Consider the following 18,593-nt stretch of genomic DNA (forward strand, 5'->3'; position numbering starts at 1 on the left):
CGAAATGAAGAGAATATGATTGAGGATAGTCTTAACGGGGTGTTTGGTTTGGTTATCCATCGCCACCTCATCTCTAACCCACATTGTTTTGTTTGGTTCATAGATTGATCTTTCACCACCTTATTTCCCAAAAGCATATGAATAATATAAAGATGACCACCAAAATTTAAGAGATAAACCGATGTCGATCGATGGATCAGTCACTCACACCAAACACCCCGTAAGGAAAACACGATTAGTAGAGCTCTTTTCCGTATTGCTTCTACACTATGCGGAATCCCGCAGCAGAACGTTGCATGCTTTGTCACACGATGCTTGTGAGCTATCTTGAACAGGCACCATTTTATCCTAGAAATATAACAAAGAAGTGATACAGGTACATGAGGAAATAAAAATAATTATTTCCATCGCAGAGGAAAGTGAACCTTGTATTGCTGTAAAACGTAAAAGTTCTAACTCGACATGCCACTACCTAAAACCTCAAAAGCTGGAAGAAAATGAAGATTGTTAACATATAGTTAGATGGTACAAAAGATTGGCAGAGTACAAAAGAATTTGTATCTATGTACTGTCTTTATTTCCTAACCACTCACAAACTCTACCATAAAATACAGAGTATATATCATTTTCCCATATCTGTACATTTGTCATTTGGTTGATTACTAGCCCCCCAAGCCTGAACCTGTTTGGTGCCCAACCAGTACAGTCAGTTCCTTTGTCAGCTGCTCCATCGAATTTCCAAACTTCTTCTGCGACCTGAATTTGTATACCTTACCAATTTGTGTCCTCCTGTATAATCTAGGGCCATGGTTTGTCGAAACAAGAAAATAGTTATAACTAAAAGGTCAGCACAGGTGTCCACTTGTTCATGCATTTTTCTAAAGAACAAAATTAAATCATATAAGTAACAAATAGAACTTACCAAAATTTTGACAAAAACTAGCTCAAAAAATGAATCAACGCAGCCCCAAACTGGATTGACAAATAACTTCATGAAACTTTTGTTAAATGATGTCACTTTCAAGCCTTGAACCCAACTGTTGAGGCAGCTTTTTTAATAACTCAGCTTCTCTTGCTATTTGAATATCAGATGGCCAAAAGGTCTGATATATTACTTTGCAAAGGAACCGAGGAAGCAACCCAAGGACTATTATAAGACAAACACTAAGCCAATAAGTCCTTGAAGCAGCCATGTTGTATATTGTCCTGCCATGAATAAGAAAATAGAATATCATGCTATTGCCTTAGGCAATAAAGTGAACAAGTCAGTCAGAACTTACCCATAGTTAGGGAAAATCGGTATAGAATCTATTAACACCATGCACAAAAATGTAGCAGCTATAGAACCCCATACGGCAAGATGGGTTATAAGCACCCAACGTCGAACGTCCATGGCCAGATGAATATTGACAATTATAACCACGGCAATAGTCCACAAACTTCCCATACTCCATATGTCCATTGTACTGATATTGTATGTGAAGAAGGGAACATAGAAAAGGACAAGGCTTTGCCACAAGGTATCTAGCATTGTGATCCAGAAGAGTGTCAAGTTGTAGCCCTCATTTCTAAGCCCTGCCTCATATAGTCTTGGGTAATAAAGAAGGGTATTATGACTCAAGTCCTTGTCAAGAATACCAACTACTACTGTGGGAACTGATGTGTATATAAGGGAATAGAAAACACTACTCCAATCTGTTAATGCCAGAGTTGCGGAATAAGCTGTATATAAGATATACCTATACAGAAAATGAAACAACATTCAGATTAATCTACATAATCAAAGGAGAAAGAATGGATGCTAAGGCAAAAAAGAGAGATGCTCCAAATGCTTCCATACAAATTCAAACAATGATTATTGTTAACTCCACTTATGGGCATTGATGTGCCTCCCCTTAGCCGACTCATTAGCCTTTTTTCTTTTGCCTCTTCCCCTCGATTTAAATTTCATGATTCAGTTTTTTCCCAACTAGCCGAGTGCCATGTGCGTTGCAACGGTTCTCAAATGAACAATTATTATATGTCCTAAACTCTAACCTGTTGGCCTATTCATTATTCACATATAGTTATCCTTGAATCAAGAAACTACATGTCAAACTTTCAGCAAATCAAGATTTATGTGATACTAACACATATGGATGCAACTATGACACAAATCAATTAACAGAAAATCCTGCAAGGTGGAGGCGGTAGAACCTACCACCACCCAGTCTTCTAAAGTAGTAAAGAAAAGTGGCATTATACTTTGCAGTGGTAAAAAAACAGATGTATTCTGAAATCTTAATGCTCAAAAACACCAAAAGACAGGTTCTACAGAGAACATGCAGGTTCATTCAAACAGCAACAAGAAAAGAAGAGCAAGGGAGCTAGTACCAGAAAAGCATTAACACAAAGACAGCATTCCGGTAGAAGTTGTAGAGAATCATGTACGCGATACGCTGATAATTCCAGTGCCCGTGTACAAGAAGTAATCTCTTCAGAAAGCGGAATTGTCCCATAGCAAAATCTGAAGCCATCACTGCCTGACGACCTTCTTGACCGCATATTCCGACACCAACATCTGCCATCTGTATCATCGAAACATCATTTGCACCTGCCAAAAGATGAAACAAGATCTCAACATAGGAAGGGATGTCAAGCTTAGTCTACTTTGTGTTACTTGGAAGGTCAACGAGTGGAAATATATGTAGGGTGACAAAAAGGCAAAACAAAACATTGATGTCAGTGAAAGCTAGTAGTACTAGTTTCAGTCTGGGCAATCAAATTTTTTGATCTCATATGTGTTCCTGAAAGAAATGCTTCAGTCTGGGCAATCAAATTTTTTTATTTCATGTGTTCCTGACAGAAATGCTTTGCTAATTGTTATGTTCAACATATATTGAACTTGTTGTCATATGAACTTACCAAGATATAATCGAACTGGACTCTTTTGAAATGCAGTTATTAATTATGGCTAGGATACATCAAACAACGCATCCAATATTTCAGGATGTTTACAATATTAAGAAAAAAATAGGTGCAACCATATAACACCAATATTGATAGTATCATCCATCTGGTGATGCAATTATAAAATATTTTAGCACTAATCGCTGATAATGCGGTCCAATTAAAGCAGCTACAATAAAAAAAAAGGACACTGATTGCTGCAGAGTTCATATTCTAGTTCAAGAAGGTTGTCATCACTAGCAATTTGCACATAAAATTTCCAGCAATGCGCCAGTCAACAGATAGACAAGAAAAACATGAGGCACTATCTCACCATCACCAATCGCCAGGGTCATGTCACTCGTTCTGCTTTTAATCAAATCAACAATGCCAGCCTTTTGCAGAGGAGCAACACGGCAGCAGATGACGACTTTACAGGAAGTTGCCAAGTCAAATAACTGTCAAATAGAAAGTAGCAAAATTTTAATTGAAGAACAAGGGCACAACAATCATGCGTGAACTTGATATTCATATGTGCAACTTTTGTATGTGCATTTAGGAATAAGCTAGCAACCAGGGTCCCTGAAATGTGGCTAGTGATTGTGTATTTGACCAGTCAATATAATTAAAGCATGTGGCCATTGTAAAATATCAACAAGCGAAGTGAAATCAAACCTCTGATTCAAGATCTTTCTCCAGAATATACACAAGGGAGCTCCCATCAATTATCAGTGCTAGCTCAGTGTCATCAAAATTTGTCACTTTCTCGCTGCACTCTAACTTGTCACCAGCAATAACTCCAGTTAATTGGAAGTTTTGTATAGCACTTTCAGATATGTAACCATTAGAGGACCTCGATTTAGAAACATCACCATTGTACAAATCTTCCATACCTTGAGAATCCCTTCCAAAATCAGACGACTTTATTCCAAATTTGGCTTTAGCATCAGCTAGAAGCCGTCTGCATTCAAACTCCGAGGAACCATTTATGATAATCGAATGCATGCTTTGAGTCAACAGCCGACATGACAAACCAATCGATATAGCAGTTTCTTGCTTATCACCTGTGAGAACCCAAACCTTGATTCCAGCCTGTCGGAGGGACTCAATGGCCTCAGGAACACCATCCTGCAACTTATCTTCAATTCCGGTAGCACCAAGAAGAGTCAGATTGCACTCTACCAGACCTGCTGCCTGACGGAGCTTTGCTGATCTCTCATGCATGGAGGTGCTAGCTTCTTTGTATTTTTCCTGCCATTCACCAAATTCTGCATCCGTCAGGTTTTTTGAACCAATCACTAAGGTTCGTAGACCCTCTGATGAACAACCTGACAAATGGTTCTCTGTAGCTTCTCTAATTTTAGCATGCAACGAATCATAAAGCCCCCCAATCCCTACTTTCAAAATGCTTAGCATTGATGTATCAGCACCTTTCACAAGAACCTTTACGTTGTTATCCGGAAACTTTACAACAACAGACATTCTTTTTCTCACACTGTCAAATTCATGGAGACCAAGAACATCCAACCTGATTATGACAACAAGATTGGTATGTAAATAAAGGATGAAGATTTTTAAAATGTAAAAAATGCATTCATAGTCAATTGGAACTGATATTGGTGGCAGTTACAATGTTGTCATAGAGAACTCAGAATGTTGTAGTATTTACCTTATCCTCTCCCCCTGAACATCTATTACAATGTGACCGGTTGTTCTTTCCACAAGAGTATACCCATAAGAAGAAGCTGCAGTTACTAAGGCCTGCTCATCAGGTGACTCGCCCTGGTAATCAATTGCACCTATCTCATTTACTTTGTTCCTCAAATCGAGAGAACTATCTGTGCTGACTGGAATTACTGTATTGCATGCAGCCAGAGTGAGGAAAAAATCATGGGCAGCAAGTCTTTCCTCCTCAACCAATGGTTGATTCAGAAGTGCCATGAGTGCCGAATCAACATTGATTGCTGACTTGGGATTCCTGCCATTTTGTCTCAATGACTCTGCAAAACGAGACAAGCTTAGCTGCTTAGGTATGGATAGGTAAATGATTTAAAGCTAATGAGGTCATAGAGAATGAATAAATAAAGGCCACAACTAAGCCTCCATTGTTTCCATGATGGAAGCACTACATTTGTGGTCACAGGAATAAGAAATCTGAATCTTGCATATAGTTTTAACCAGCTTTCAGAAACCATTCCTAAAAAAATCCTGGACCTTGGCCAGGAGCCAAGTTGCTGGCTGTTTATTTAATCCCAGACACTTTTCCTTCTTTTTTCTGTTTCAAACTTTCAACAAGTTTCAACTTCAATAAGGTTTCATAGCAAGTAGAGTTCAAAACAACAGAATACAAAAATGACATACTCTCAATATGAGCTACAAAGCTCCAGGTACCCACTAAGATTTGCAGTTTCTAGCAGGGACTTGGAACCATGGTTTAGACTATAATAATAGTACCAAGGACCAAAACAGGCAGATATGGGCTTTGGTCGTTTTCGTCGGCAAGATGTGGAAAAGGTAATGCTTTCTTTCTTCTGACTGTTTAAGTAGGATACTTATGATTTCCAGTGAAATTTGGTCAAGCAAGGATCAATAAGGAAATTAGCAACTTACATGGTGCAATGAGTAGGATTTGAAATGTGTATGCAAACCAGCTGCAAAATACAGAAACTTCAAACAAAGGGACTAATGATGCATTCATTTGTTTCTATGACGTTTTTCAGTATTCCTCTATTTGAAGATGGGAGCTGGAAATTCTATGGCTGATCAAGAAACTCGACACTTTGGGTTCAAGCTATACATAACATTAATGGCTGAGATATGGGGCCAAACTACGGTTGCTTTTCAGGCTTCTCCTAGAGAACAAAAAATATTTTAAAAAGTCCCTCAATATTCTCACAATGTGAAAAAACCAGACCAATAGCAAAGCTAAAAACAGAGGTCAGTGACCTTGCCTGTAGTGCTTATTTCATTAGATGAGTCGCTAGAGACTTGTAAGGAGCTGCCATAGTTCTTCCCATAGATGATAGCTTGCTGAAATTCCATCTTGTTTTGCGTCAAGGTACCTGTTTTGTCAGAGAATATGTACCGTATTTGGCCTAGATCCTCGTTGATATTCAAGGACCGGCATTGAAATCTTGAACCTGAACTACTGTCATACATCCTTGTATCTCCAATCATGAAGTATGACTGTCCCACTCTGACTACCTCCATGGTAATGTACAGAGATATCGGTATCATTATCTGAAAGATTATCACAGAACTCAGGAAGGAGAAAAATATCTCCAAAGCAATGCCATAGAACTTGAAATCTTTTCTGTTTTCCCGACCAAAGGTGAAGTATTTTCTCCTGTAGTATGGTAGCGCATCCAGGTTTTTGGAATTTTTAAATAGCCATACCCCCATCCCAGTAGCCACAACTGAACATGTGATCAAGAGAAAAGCTGATAACCAAAGGGTTTCCCTGTTCATGTAACTCTCTAGGTTGCTGCTCTTTGAAGGAGATATTGTACTGTTCAACATAGCTTTTGTCTCCTGACCAGCATAGACGACTACCCCAACAATCCACTCTGTGTTTTTGAGCTGGCACCCACGCAATACAATGTTTGATTGTCCAAGTGGAATCCTCTGATTGTTCAACTCCATGGTAGCTGTAAACTCATAGATATTTCTGTTAGGCTGCTCACATTTGATCAGACCTGAATATGAGCCATCGCATACCATGGAAGTAGTTTCTTGGCGAGCATACCTTGTTTTTAGGTTTGACTCACCGTCTAAATTCATTGTTTGGATATAAGCTATACCATTTGGATCACTTGTACCTAGCAGGACCATATCGCATGGCATTGTTTCATTGGAATGAATTTTGACAACCTCCCCTGCACAAATTTTTTTCCATTTCTTCGACTGAAAATCACCATATTGAAGGACAAGTGCCTCTCGGTTATTTTCATTCCTGTCAGATCTGTGACGCCGCCAGTCTTCATAGCCATCTTTTATAGCAGTCACAAACAACACAAAAAGTAGTGGGAAAAGAGAAGCAGTTCGTCCAAACACAGCTAAAGGAGGGAGCTGGTTAAGAGCAGCAATAACTAGGAAGTATACATAAGCAAGCCGGTGAAACTGTATGAAGAGGTTCTTAGGCAGGAAAGTAATCAATGTATACTTGCTTGTCCTGATCTCATTCCCCGTAAATTCATATCGATCATTTGTCCTGTTAGGGTCATTAATGTAAATTAGCCTTGGCTCATGCTCAGATGAAAACGGATCTTCAAACTGCGTGATCTTGTGCCTGACTCTCTGGGATCGATTTGGCTTCTCCTGAGAGGAAGATACCACTCCAATCTCTAGGGATGATGGAGAACATTGCATCTCCATTACACCACCCCAAGAAACCTTCTGCTGCCTCTCCTTCTGAGAGCATTCCACCGAGAGACGATGGAACAAGTGCGAATCAGCAGACTGGAAACACTCTGCCACCCTGCTCACATCAGACTCCTCCCGGCAATGTCTTGGCACGGCCTCCCCTTCATCCGCAAGGTTGACAGAAGCCGTGTCACAATCCTCATACAGCGATGAAGAGAACGAATCAGTACGGCAAAGGCAGCCCAATGAGCCTACCGAAGACTGAGCAGGAACCTCCTGCTTTGAAGGCGGATCTGCACTTCCGGATGATGACAGGAGCAAGGGCTCACCGGTAGTCATAGATTAACTGCCGCCTCCCAGCCCATGCATCATCCCAATAAGCAGTCTAGTTGCCAGAAGGATGAGTTCAGTGGCGCAATACATGATTCCAGCACATCATGTGCTGAACTCATCTCATCCTTGCACGACTTAGCACCCTGCACAGCACCACAACTACAGATTGAAAGAAAACAGATACTAAAAGCTTAGTTGCATCAGTTCATGTATTACTGTAAGAACAATGGCTAACAAGACTATGCATCGCAATTGAACGAGCTATTACTCAAAGCTATTTCCACAAGCTTCTGTTGAATCCGAATGCAAGTAACTTGAACTAAAACAGCTGAATTAGCAACTGTTTAACTTCACAAATGCCCAAAAGGGAAACAGCATTACTCTTTCCACCACAACATAATTCTCTCACACAGACAAACCAAAAGTTTTATCAATCAATCGCGTACCACAGTTAAATACCCCAAAATTCAAACCTTCTAACAGCTGAGCTACGTCTGAGAGATGAATCAAACAATCCGCACCATTTTCACCCAAAAAACAGCCGAGAAACCCCCAAGAAAAATTCTAAAAACATTTCCCAGATCCCGCCAAACGAAGACAACCGGGGGACCAGGACACCCACCAGCAGGACGCCTCCGGATCGAGCCAAGCCAATGTCGAGGCGGGCTGGCGCGCGTCGTCGCGGCGCGGGTCGCGTGCGGCGGATCCGGCGGCGCGCCTCTCGCGGATCTGAGCCCGCGGCGGCGGGGCGCTCGCGGCGTCGTACCAGGCGGATCCCACGGCGCCGCGAGCTGCGCCTAGGGTTTCGCCGGGGCGGCGGCGGCTTGGCGGGGGTAGAGGAGACGGCGGGCTGTGGCGGTGTGTGGTGCGCGATGAACTCGTTTTCCTTTTTTTGCGCGTTCGCGAGATCGGGGAGGAGAGGAGGTGGACGGGTGGAGGAGCGCAAATTATTCATGGAAAGTAAATTCTATAGATTTTATAAAAAAACTGTAGTAAAATTATTATTTATCTTATGATTTAATGACTGAATAAAAAACACATATTATTAAGAAAAGAGAATCTTTTGTAAACAAAGTCTAATTTATTTCTATTATTGGAAGCAAATTCGACATGTGCGTCATGCGTGCGTCATGCATGCGTGTGTTTTGTACGCTGCTAGTACGGCATTGTATTTTGGGTATTCCAGTTTTGCCCCCGGCACAGCCTCCCAGAGGGAAATACTGACAGATTCAGGTTTGGTACTAGTTCAAATCTGGACTGTTCTTGAGCTGCTCAACAACCTTCAACGTCTTCAGTAATTCAGTTTAAGAGGGAAAACCTGGACTCTCCTGTGCAGAGATTGATTCAACTTCTCGATATTTTTAGGCCGTGTAGGTTAAGCAACTCATAAGTCCCAATTAACACAAGAACTTGGCTATTTTTCTTGAGAAGTTCCTGTAGATTTTCATAGAAATCAGGTTTTCCGAAGTTAGCCCCATTTTGGCATGGTGATGAGCGACAATCCACTAGCATATACCGCTGCATGGCCATGTCTTCTATCTTATTCAGCCAACTCATGAGCAAATAGACTTTGTTTTTTAAGAGTATGTATTAGTCTAGAAAAATCAGTTCAGTAATTCCTACTATATAAAATATAAGTTGATTTACATATCACTTCTTATCTCACTCTCCTCATATCTAATAAAAAACTCTAAAATTTGAATAATTTATCCACTTTTCCCATTCACTCTGGTCCTCTAACTTCCCCGTCTCGTTACTGGCTACAAATATGTGACATGTTTTATTAATGAAAATAAATAAAGAAATTAGGATATAAATTATCAGATAATCTCCTCCTCCTTTGTCGAATCCTATCTGAAATCAAACTACAGCATCGCTCTCGACATATTTGTTTGGTGACGCTCTCATGATATATACACATCCACATATCTTAAATTTGTATTTGATGTTATTATATTTAATATTTATCTCAACTACGAGCACTTAGCTAGTATCATTTTAAGGCATTGTTGTTCCCTATTCTTATAACGGAAAGGAGAAGCTATCTGGGTCCGAAAGAAAAGTTGCATCACGATTTGCACCCCCCCCCCTGTCATTTGTCTCCTCTATTTTCATCATTTTTGAAGTATTCTCTAGATCTAACTTAACCTGCCACGGAAGAAATTGATGAGAATTGTTAAAGTTAGCACTATATTTCCATAATCTCCCCTCTTTTGGATATTACTTCCCACTTAAGACTCCATGCTTTGAAGGAAGCACCCACCTTAAATTGCTTATTTGGGATGCTTCTGGCCTAACTTTCCATCGAACAAACTGGTGATGTGTGCTATATTTCACTATACTAGCTAGGTTCTTTTTATAATGATTTTTTATTGCAAAATACTTATTATACATAAATACATATACATGTGAAACTCAAAGACGGAAAGCGAAGGCTACCAAATATAAGCTCGCATTCTAGTTCTCACTTTTTAGACAAGTGAACAACCATGTATTAGTTAGTCATAATACTTTCACAAGTAAAATAAAATTTCTTTCTTTTTGGTAACCATGTGGTCAATTGATAAATACAATGTGTTCTTTCGGCGTCTTTCCACATGAGGAGGTTTTTGAGCTTTTTTCATTTTTTTCTTTTGGACCAAGTTGATCCGTGGGAGCCACCACCATCGTCGTCCCCGACCAAACTCGCATTGACGAGTGGAGTGCAGGTAGCCAATGCCGGAGGCCCACCAAAGCTCCAAGTCTTCCAACCTGGATCCCAAACGTAGTGGATCCAGATCATCCACTTCCGCTACCAGTAAGGAACCCAGTAGAGCAGTATAATGGTGTGCCTTCAACGGAGATCCTCTTACGTTATGCACAGAACTCCCCGTGTGATGGTGTGTTTGGTCATTAGACGAGGTTTCGTAGAGGTAATGTTGAAGGAAAATAAGCTATGTAGAATCATATTTGTTAAAAATAATAATATTTGGTTGCTATATTTGTTTGGATAGATTGAACTAAATTTTTATTTATTTAATTGAATCTAAGACTGTAGGAGAATATGAGCAGATTATGATTAGTTACTCGTTTGAATATGATTTTATGACACTAACAAATAGCCACATCTACATCCACTGAGTCAGATTATAAAATAAAACTTACTCATTTATACTTACCAGTTTACGTTAGAATAGCAGATACGAACAAACAAAATATGCCTCTCAACATTATACATATCCACCAAATGAGACAGGAAGATTGAGACAACCAAACCCAACCATATACATTGCGCCGATTCATGCTTCAGATCCAGAGAATCCAGTTGCTCATGGATTTCCGATAGGTCAAGATATTATTTTGTCTAGCTCTATTTTTTTTAAACTCACATGGGAAGGGGAGCTTACTGAAAGGCTCGACCGAGCATGATTTTACGGTGATTTTGTTGCATTGGTTGCATCCCTCTCTGAAATTCATGCGGACTTGCAATGTTTCCTGCAAAAGAGCAAAGTATGAGCGGAATTAATTTCTGGGTGGGCAAAGGAGGAACCTAGACAGGGTACAGAAGATCCTGGGAACCAGTGCGTGCGTGAACGTGGATCATGAGCCTTTCTCGCGTCATCGTCGCTTGGTAGGGACATCTTTTTTTCTTTTCTTTTTCTCTTGGCCCTCCTTTTCCTTCTGCCGCTTTGCTGCTTATCGGCACATGTGATATGAGTACTCCCAACATATGAATGTTCCAGGATGTGGATTCTTCCAGCCTCAGCTACATAAGTACTAGTAAATCTTCGATTGAATAGCTACCTCTTCCTTCCCTTGAAGACAAGGCATAATGGACTGCCGTGCGATCGTTCGCCGTGGACGGAACGCTGCTGCGTTTTGAACCGCCTCACAATTTTGAACTAGCAATATACCTGATCTTTTCGCCAGGTTTCGAAACAAAAAAGAGTTAAGCAACACCAGGATCACGAAAGCAAGCAGAGTACAACAAGTGGAAATCGTGCAGTTGCAGATAAGCCGCTCAAGCACCGGAAAGTCGCGCGCGATCCATCCGTGCTGACGGACTGCGGAAGCGAAATCGGACACCGCCACGCTCAGCTGACGATACCAGTCACGACATACATGGGCCTTTGGAGTGGACTACCAGGCGGGCTTTGGGAGAGCACACCACAAAGGAAACCAAGCAGAACCGAAGGCTGCCCTACCCCAAATTCTACTTCTCTGACCCCAATCGCTTGCTGCTGCTGCTCCTCTCTATCTTTGCTATGGTTATCCAGTTGTATGCCTGAACACCTGAATCTCGTTGGTTTGAAGTAAACTCGGGTGCTTGTGTGTGGATTTGGTGTTGATCAGCAAGTGGGTTCGGAGTCTCGCACAACCAGGTGGTCCGTCGAGCGCACCACGTCCGGCCCCAGTCACCCTGTCTCGAGACCTCCCTCGGACCCAGCTTTCTTGTGCCTGTCAGTGATTTCTCACAATACAATGGGACATAGTCAAAATTTCAAAACAGTGAGCCCAGAGACTAGAAAACCCCGAACTCTTGGGAGGGGATGTCCCTAAGGTATAGTAGGGAGGGTAGTTCGGCTGGCCTGGAGAGTGACCGACGTTGGTTTTTGGGTGGTTGAGCACGGGCTCGGCACCATGCCACCCTGGACCCTGCTGGTCGGACTCCAGCCGCCGGCCAGCGACGGTGCTCTGACCACTGGAGTACCTGTGTCAGGAAGCGTTTTTTTTTTTTTTTTTTGCCCAGAATCACCTATTTTGGGGTTGTTTTGCGTGATCCTCGTTAACGGATGAAAACAGCTAAGGGAGAACGAAACGGGTGAAAACAGCACCAAGAATCGCCATTTTTCATATGACCGAACCGCGAAGTCGCAAGGTTCATGAACCTAAACCTTAGCCTGCGGCTCCCTGTGACCCTGGATCCAAGAAACGCCAATTTTCTTGTGCCTGACACGTGATTTCTCACAATACAATGAGGCGTAGGCAAAATCTCAAAACAGTGAGCCCAGAGACGCCGCATGTCTTCGAGGATTCCGGACGCTCAAGTAGCGCCGCGACGGCTACGACGACGATCGTGATGGCGTCAGAGGTGGCGGTGGTGGTACCACGGCGGCTAAGACAGAGACGCATGAACAGGAGCAGCAGCTCAAGTGAAGTGCTTGTTACTCCAGCAGATTCACAAGCTGGACGTGTTTTCCGTGTGTGTGGTAGGAAAAGCAAGGCTTGTAAAAAGGGTGATGCTACTGTTTAGACGGCTAAAAACGCGTCACTTTTCGGTCGATGTGCATAACCACAGGATTTGCATGACAAATCGTGTTCTTTCTTCAACCTCCTGCTTTCTTCTTCCTTGTGTCCACGTGTTGCCACCGGCTTCTCACCCCCCTCCACCCGTCTTCGGTGAAGTGCACGCTGTCGGAGCCGCCACCGCTGCCCCCACCACGCTAAATCGGCTTTGCCAGTGCACTTCCTCACACCCTCGCCCTTTCCCCACCCACCCGGTGGTCCTACACCGCTCCGCCCCTGCATCCTCCACCACCGCCGATCGGCCCTGGTGCCTAAGGCCTCTCTCTAAGGCCAGCAGCCATGAAAGCCCCTAATCTTGAAACCCTAAAGCTCGTTGGAATCCCAACAGACTATGTGAACTCGTGATCGCCTAAGATGCTTTGGCGTTTTTAGGCGCTTGAGATATAGGTAGTGTGTTGTAAAAATAGTTGTGACGTGCTGTGAACGAACATTCAATAACAGTTGCTTAACAGTGTATAGAAAAGAGCATAGTATGAGGTACGTTTCTTAAGCTCATACAATAACAATATTACTGTGATATAACTCTAGATAAAATTATTATAAAATCAATCTTTAATAATACGTTCTAAGTTAATCAATAAATTGGTTTGATGATATACATTAGGTTTCTTTTACAAATTAAAAACAAATAAGCCTCTAGAAAGATAAGTTTACCCTTCACCTCTCTTTTCACTCCTACTTAAAACGTTTGCTATTCCTTTCATTGTGCGTGGTCTGCCGTCCGTGCACTCCCGCGTGGGCCCGCGTCCCACATCCTCGCGCCTCCTTCCGTGTCCCATGCATCTAATGAGTCCTGTGTGACTGCGCGGATACGACTCGGCTCTAGGTCGCCTCCCCACACACGCGTCCCCATGTCACGCCTTCACGCGCCCTCATGGCATGAGTCCCGTGCCCAAATGAGTCATGTGGCCACATGGTACGAACTCTTGTGCTCTACATGCCATCAGCTCATGTGCACTTCAGCTCGTATTGACCAAACGTGTCTGACACAAGTTCTTTTCTTTTCTCCTGTATAGCCAAGTCACCCACATATAAGTATACAACCTGCCAACATGTAGGCCTTGATGCACACATCAAATTTTCTTTTCTTTATTCTAACGCACACATGCGTGCATGCTTAGAATAATATCATTCGTGCCATTACATGACTTTCCACACCATATACCAAGTCTCATGGCATAATTCAACTCCGTCACATCGTAGCCCGTACATCTCTCGTGTACGCCTGACGATGTGATCATCTTCTCGAGCTGAAGTGCATTGGAGTTGATGGCATGTGGAGCATTGGAGTTCAGACCGTGTGGCCGCGGGACTCATTTGGGCACATGACCCATGCGGGAAGGGCATGTGAAGGCATGATGTGGGGATGCGTGCATGGGGATGCGAGCTAGAGCCAAGCTAGATCCACACAGGCACGTGAGACTCATTAGCTGCGCGAAACGCGGGAGGCACGGGGATGCGGGCCCATGCAGGAGCAAACGGACGGTAGACCCCTCACGACGGAAGGAATAGCAAACGCTTTAAGTATGAGAGAATTGACCAAACATGCCTGACACAAGTCCTTTTCTTTTCTCCTGTACAGCTAAGTCACCCACATGCAAGTATGCAACCTGCCAACATGTAGGCCCTGATGCACGCATCCAATTTCCTTTTTTTATTCTAACACACACACGTGCATACATAGAATAAAATCATTCATGCCATTACATGACGCTCTGCACCATATACCACGTCTCATGGCACAATTCAACTTCATTACACCGTAGCTCGTACATCTCTCGTGTATGCATGACGGTGTGATTATCTTCACGTTGTCTACCCTCCCATGTGAGTCTCGCGGCCTCCCACGTGCTTTGCTCTGAGTTTTGTGTGCTTCTAAATCTGATGTGCAAATCTCTCCTACTTAAAACATTTGCAATTTTCCATCTGTCGTGTGTGGTCTGTCGTCCCCTCCCGCGCCCTCCTGCGTGGGTCCCACATGCTACCACGTCCCGCGTGCTCCCGCATAAGTTTCGTGTGCTCCCCACATCTGACGTGCATAGCACGAGCGCTCACCTAGTAAGATTTCTATGTACATAGAAAACTCATTCATGCCACTCCATTGTGTGAGCCTTCCGCTCGATGAGGACGATTTTGCTAGCTGGCCGGGGGCCAGTGCATATTCATAGATTTTTTTTGGAACAAAATCGAAGAGAGAGATTCATTTTTCAATTATGGAACCACATTAGGCTGAATTTATATTTGCATCTAAGTTGGTCCTAAACATACAAATGCTTCAGGACTAAAAAAACATAGACATGCTTCATATTAAGATCATCTCTAACTATATTTCCTTCATTTCATTTCTTTCCTGATTCCCCTCTTTGTTCTCATACCTTTTATTTTTTTTCTCATTTCTAACAGCTTCTATTCAAAGGTATTCGTGAAACAAAAGGAGAGAGAAACCCGAGGCGGAGGGAATGGGAGACAGAATCCTTTTGTGAAGGGAACCATGAAGAAAAACAGCTAGAACGTTGAAGGGAACAAGAATCCCTTCGCAAAGAGAACAAAACTCGTGAAGGAAAGCCATTGGAGATGACTAAGGAGAAGGGAGGAGAGAAAAATTGCATCTCACAAACTATTCTACCCGTCGGCCGCCACGCCTGTTGCGACCTCAGGACGCAGCGCGTGCTCGCCTGTCAATAGCCGCACGTGTTGTGTCCTTTGGCCGCCGCACCTGCTCCGCCTGCAAGACACCACACGTTACCTCGCGGTGACACGGTAGAGGAAAATTTTGCAACCCGATGGTACAATAGGGCCTTTTCCTTTTTGCATAAAGGCAAAAAAGCCATTTGATGTACAAGGGTCTAGTTGCAATACCTAATATGAAAATTGGTTACAAACTAGTTTCTGTGGGACATATAATCAAAGTTTGATCAATTTAGAATATATTATCAAATATTGATCAACTTTAGGACATATAATCAATGTTTCCTATAACTAGTGAATCGTGACGGTACAGACAATCTATGAAACACGAATACTCCCATAAGGTAGCTTATCTATATTCGATGCAATATCCGATATAGATACAACTCAGATACGTATCTGAGGAGTATTTAGATTTTTTTGGAAAATTAGGGATACATCTTGGATACCTCGAAGATACGGCCCAGCCTAGTAGTAGTCGAAATCAGCTCGAGTCGAATCCCTAAAACTGGCATCCTTCTCGCCTCCTCTCCAGCCACCTCCCTCTCGCCTCCCTGTCCAGCCGCCTCCCTCTCACAACTCTATTGCCAGCTGTCGCCAGCTGAAAGTGCATCTAAGCCCCCTAAGTGGGTTTTGGCTTATTGATGACAAAACGATTAAGGATCTAATGTGTTTATCTAAGTCATGAACAGGTCTAAGTCTAAATTGAGAAGACATATGACGTTTGACGCCCTTCAAAAAGAAAGGAGAAGCAACTAGGAGTACTCAATAGGATTTAAATTCCTTTATTTTTGAAATTGAGTCTAGGATAGCTGCTCTATTAAGAGGGTTGCATTTGATTGCTTGATTAGTGTCTCAATGCTCAAGATATCCTTTAGAACCAATAAGTTGAGAGACACATTCACCTACGAACACCGGGTTTGTTTTGCAAAGTTCACTGAGTTCGGAGTCTCCGGTGTTCACCGGATACTCTGGTACTCAGTATTTAGTCCGGAGTCTCCGAGGTAGACTCTGACAGAGGGTGCTCGGTTCCGATTTATTTTTGTTGAAAAAGACCAGAGTCTCCGGTGTTCACCGGATACTCCGGTAGTTGGTGAGTTTTAAGGCCGGAGTCTCCGAGGGAGACTCCGCTAGAGGTCAATCGGTTAAATCTTTATTTTTATTGAAAAAGACCAGAGTCTCCGGTGTTCACCGGATACTTCGGTAGGAGAAAATGTTTTAACCGGAGTCTCCGAGGGAGACTCCGGCAGGGGTGTCTCAGTTAGCATTTATTCTTTTTGATAAAAAGACCGGAGTCTTCGGTGTTCACCGGATACTCCGGTACCTGGAGAGGCCGGAGGGCCCGGTAAGTCTCCGAACTTAGTATATTCGATAGCCCTGTCAGGACCGGAGACTCCGGTGTTCACCGGAGACTCCGGTAACTTAACAGAATTTGTAACGGCTAGTTCTGACACGTTCTGTGACCGTTCTGATGCCGTTTTTGGATTTGGGACCGGATACTTCGGTGTTCACCGAATACTCCGGTCAGGTCTGACAGAACAGTAACGGATAGTTTTTGAGAGAGGCTATATATACTCCCACACCCCTTGGTATTAAAGGTTTGCTATTGCTGGTGAACTCTAGACTCCTTAAGCATTCTAAGAGCATTCAAAGTCCCTCCAACCACCTCTAGTGCTAAGTTTTGTAAAATTTAGTGAGTTTGGGTTTGGAGTGAGATTAAGCCATTTGAGCATTGAGTTCTTCCTCGAGCATTCGTTGTGATCTTTACTCTTGAAGCTTTGTGCTTCTAGATGGCAAGGTGTCGCCCGTAGGGCACCCAATCTTTGTGGAGTGCCACAGAAAGTTTGTAATCGACTTCAAATTGAGTAAGAAAATTCTAATTTGATCTTTGTGGTCGCTAGAAGAGGATAGGGTTGGAAAAGACCCAGCTCTTTGTGAGCTCCTCAACGGAGACGTAGGCACTTCTTTGTGAGGTGGCCGAACTCCGGGATAATCTCTCACGTTCTTATTTGTGCAATTTGCTTAATTGTGTGAATTTGTGAATTTACATGTAAGTTGCCTTAGTGATCATCTTGCTAGTATTAACTGTTGTTTTAGCTCTGTGATAACTAGTAGACATAGCTACTCCTTTAGATTCTAGCTGCTCTCTTTAATTCACAGTTGTTCTTGATTTCCTGTATAGACCGGAGACTCCGGACCAGACCGGAGTATCCGATCTTCACCAGAGTATCCGGCAGTTTTAATCCTCTATTTTAGTTTTAATTTTCAGAAAAGCCTATTCACCCCCCTCTAGGCACTTTCACCAGCACACGGCGCCTCTTGTCGGTCGCGACCACGCCGGTAGCAACACCCTTGCCTCCAGTCACCCACGACGAGTCTTGGCCGCCCGTGCGTCCAGCTGATCGAGCCTCTAGGCTCCAGCTACCCATGCCTCCAGCCTCCTGCGGCTCTACCCTCCAGATCTGGTGAGTCCAGTGCCTCCAACCATCCACTCGTTTGCTAGCAATGTTAGGCGAAGGTGATGTACTGATGCGCCTCCACTTATCTGTTATCTAAGTAGAGCATTGGAGCTTAGTTAATTAGGCTAAGGCGATGTACTGATGTTTAGTTAATTACTACCTATGTGACTGATCCATCTACTTGTGACTGTTTGCTATTATCCATGTGGTAGCAAATCTAGGCCATGCTATTCTTTACTTCATGCCCATATTTGTTATTGATCTGTCAACTGTGATCGATTTAGCCACCATTACGGCTTTCTGCCATAGTATTTGCTATTTTTCTCAGTATATTGTTCTTCTAACTTACTGTCTTACTGAAGTCTGTTATTCACTTATTTGTATATTGTTCTTATAACTTTTTGCCACCTCATTGTAGCTCTTGATGGTAGCGGCAGCTTCAAACAGTGTTGCTGATGCAACCTCCATGGACATCAAAGCTCCATTGTAGGATTATGTCACGATCATAGAGATACCTAAACAAGGTGGAGACAATAG

General features: G+C 42.9%; 1 protein-coding gene across 4 annotated transcripts; it reads right to left on the minus strand.

Moving 5' to 3' along the window:
- Positions 1-389: 389 nt before the first annotated feature.
- LOC133916155 (phospholipid-transporting ATPase 1-like) lies at positions 390-8,575 on the minus strand. Of its 4 annotated transcripts, none has more exons than XM_062359693.1 (9): positions 8,246-8,575; positions 5,880-7,766; positions 4,598-4,928; positions 3,604-4,456; positions 3,263-3,386; positions 2,374-2,593; positions 1,281-1,739; positions 923-1,206; positions 390-798 (listed from the first exon to the last, which is right to left on the minus strand). In XM_062359693.1, the coding sequence occupies exons 2-8, from the start codon at positions 7,627-7,629 to the stop codon at positions 1,005-1,007; spliced, it is 3,939 nt and encodes a 1,312-aa protein (XP_062215677.1). In that variant the 5' UTR covers positions 7,630-7,766; positions 8,246-8,575; the 3' UTR covers positions 390-798; positions 923-1,004. The 4 variants fall into 4 exon arrangements, with proteins under 4 accessions (XP_062215677.1, XP_062215678.1, XP_062215679.1 ...); XM_062359694.1 differs by having other exon boundaries at positions 5,880-7,782; XM_062359695.1 differs by having other exon boundaries at positions 5,880-7,451; positions 7,546-8,574.
- Positions 8,576-18,593: the final 10,018 nt, after the last annotated feature.

Source organism: Phragmites australis, chromosome 4 (assembly GCF_958298935.1).
Source record: "Phragmites australis chromosome 4, lpPhrAust1.1, whole genome shotgun sequence".
NCBI classification, from domain to species: domain Eukaryota; kingdom Viridiplantae; phylum Streptophyta; class Magnoliopsida; order Poales; family Poaceae; genus Phragmites; species Phragmites australis.

Excerpts from the sequence above, each read along its gene's own strand:
- LOC133916155 (XM_062359693.1), bottom strand. The coding sequence starts at position 7,629 with ATGACTACCGGTGAGCCCTTGCTCCTGTCATCATCCGGAAGTGCAGAT. Across the intron at positions 4,929-5,879 it reads TAATGAAATAAGCACTACAG|AGTCATTGAGACAAAATGGC; the intron begins GCAAGGTCACTG and ends CTCGTTTTGCAG. Across the intron at positions 4,457-4,597 it reads GTTCAGGGGGAGAGGATAAG|GTTGGATGTTCTTGGTCTCC; the intron begins GTAAATACTACA and ends TGTCATAATCAG.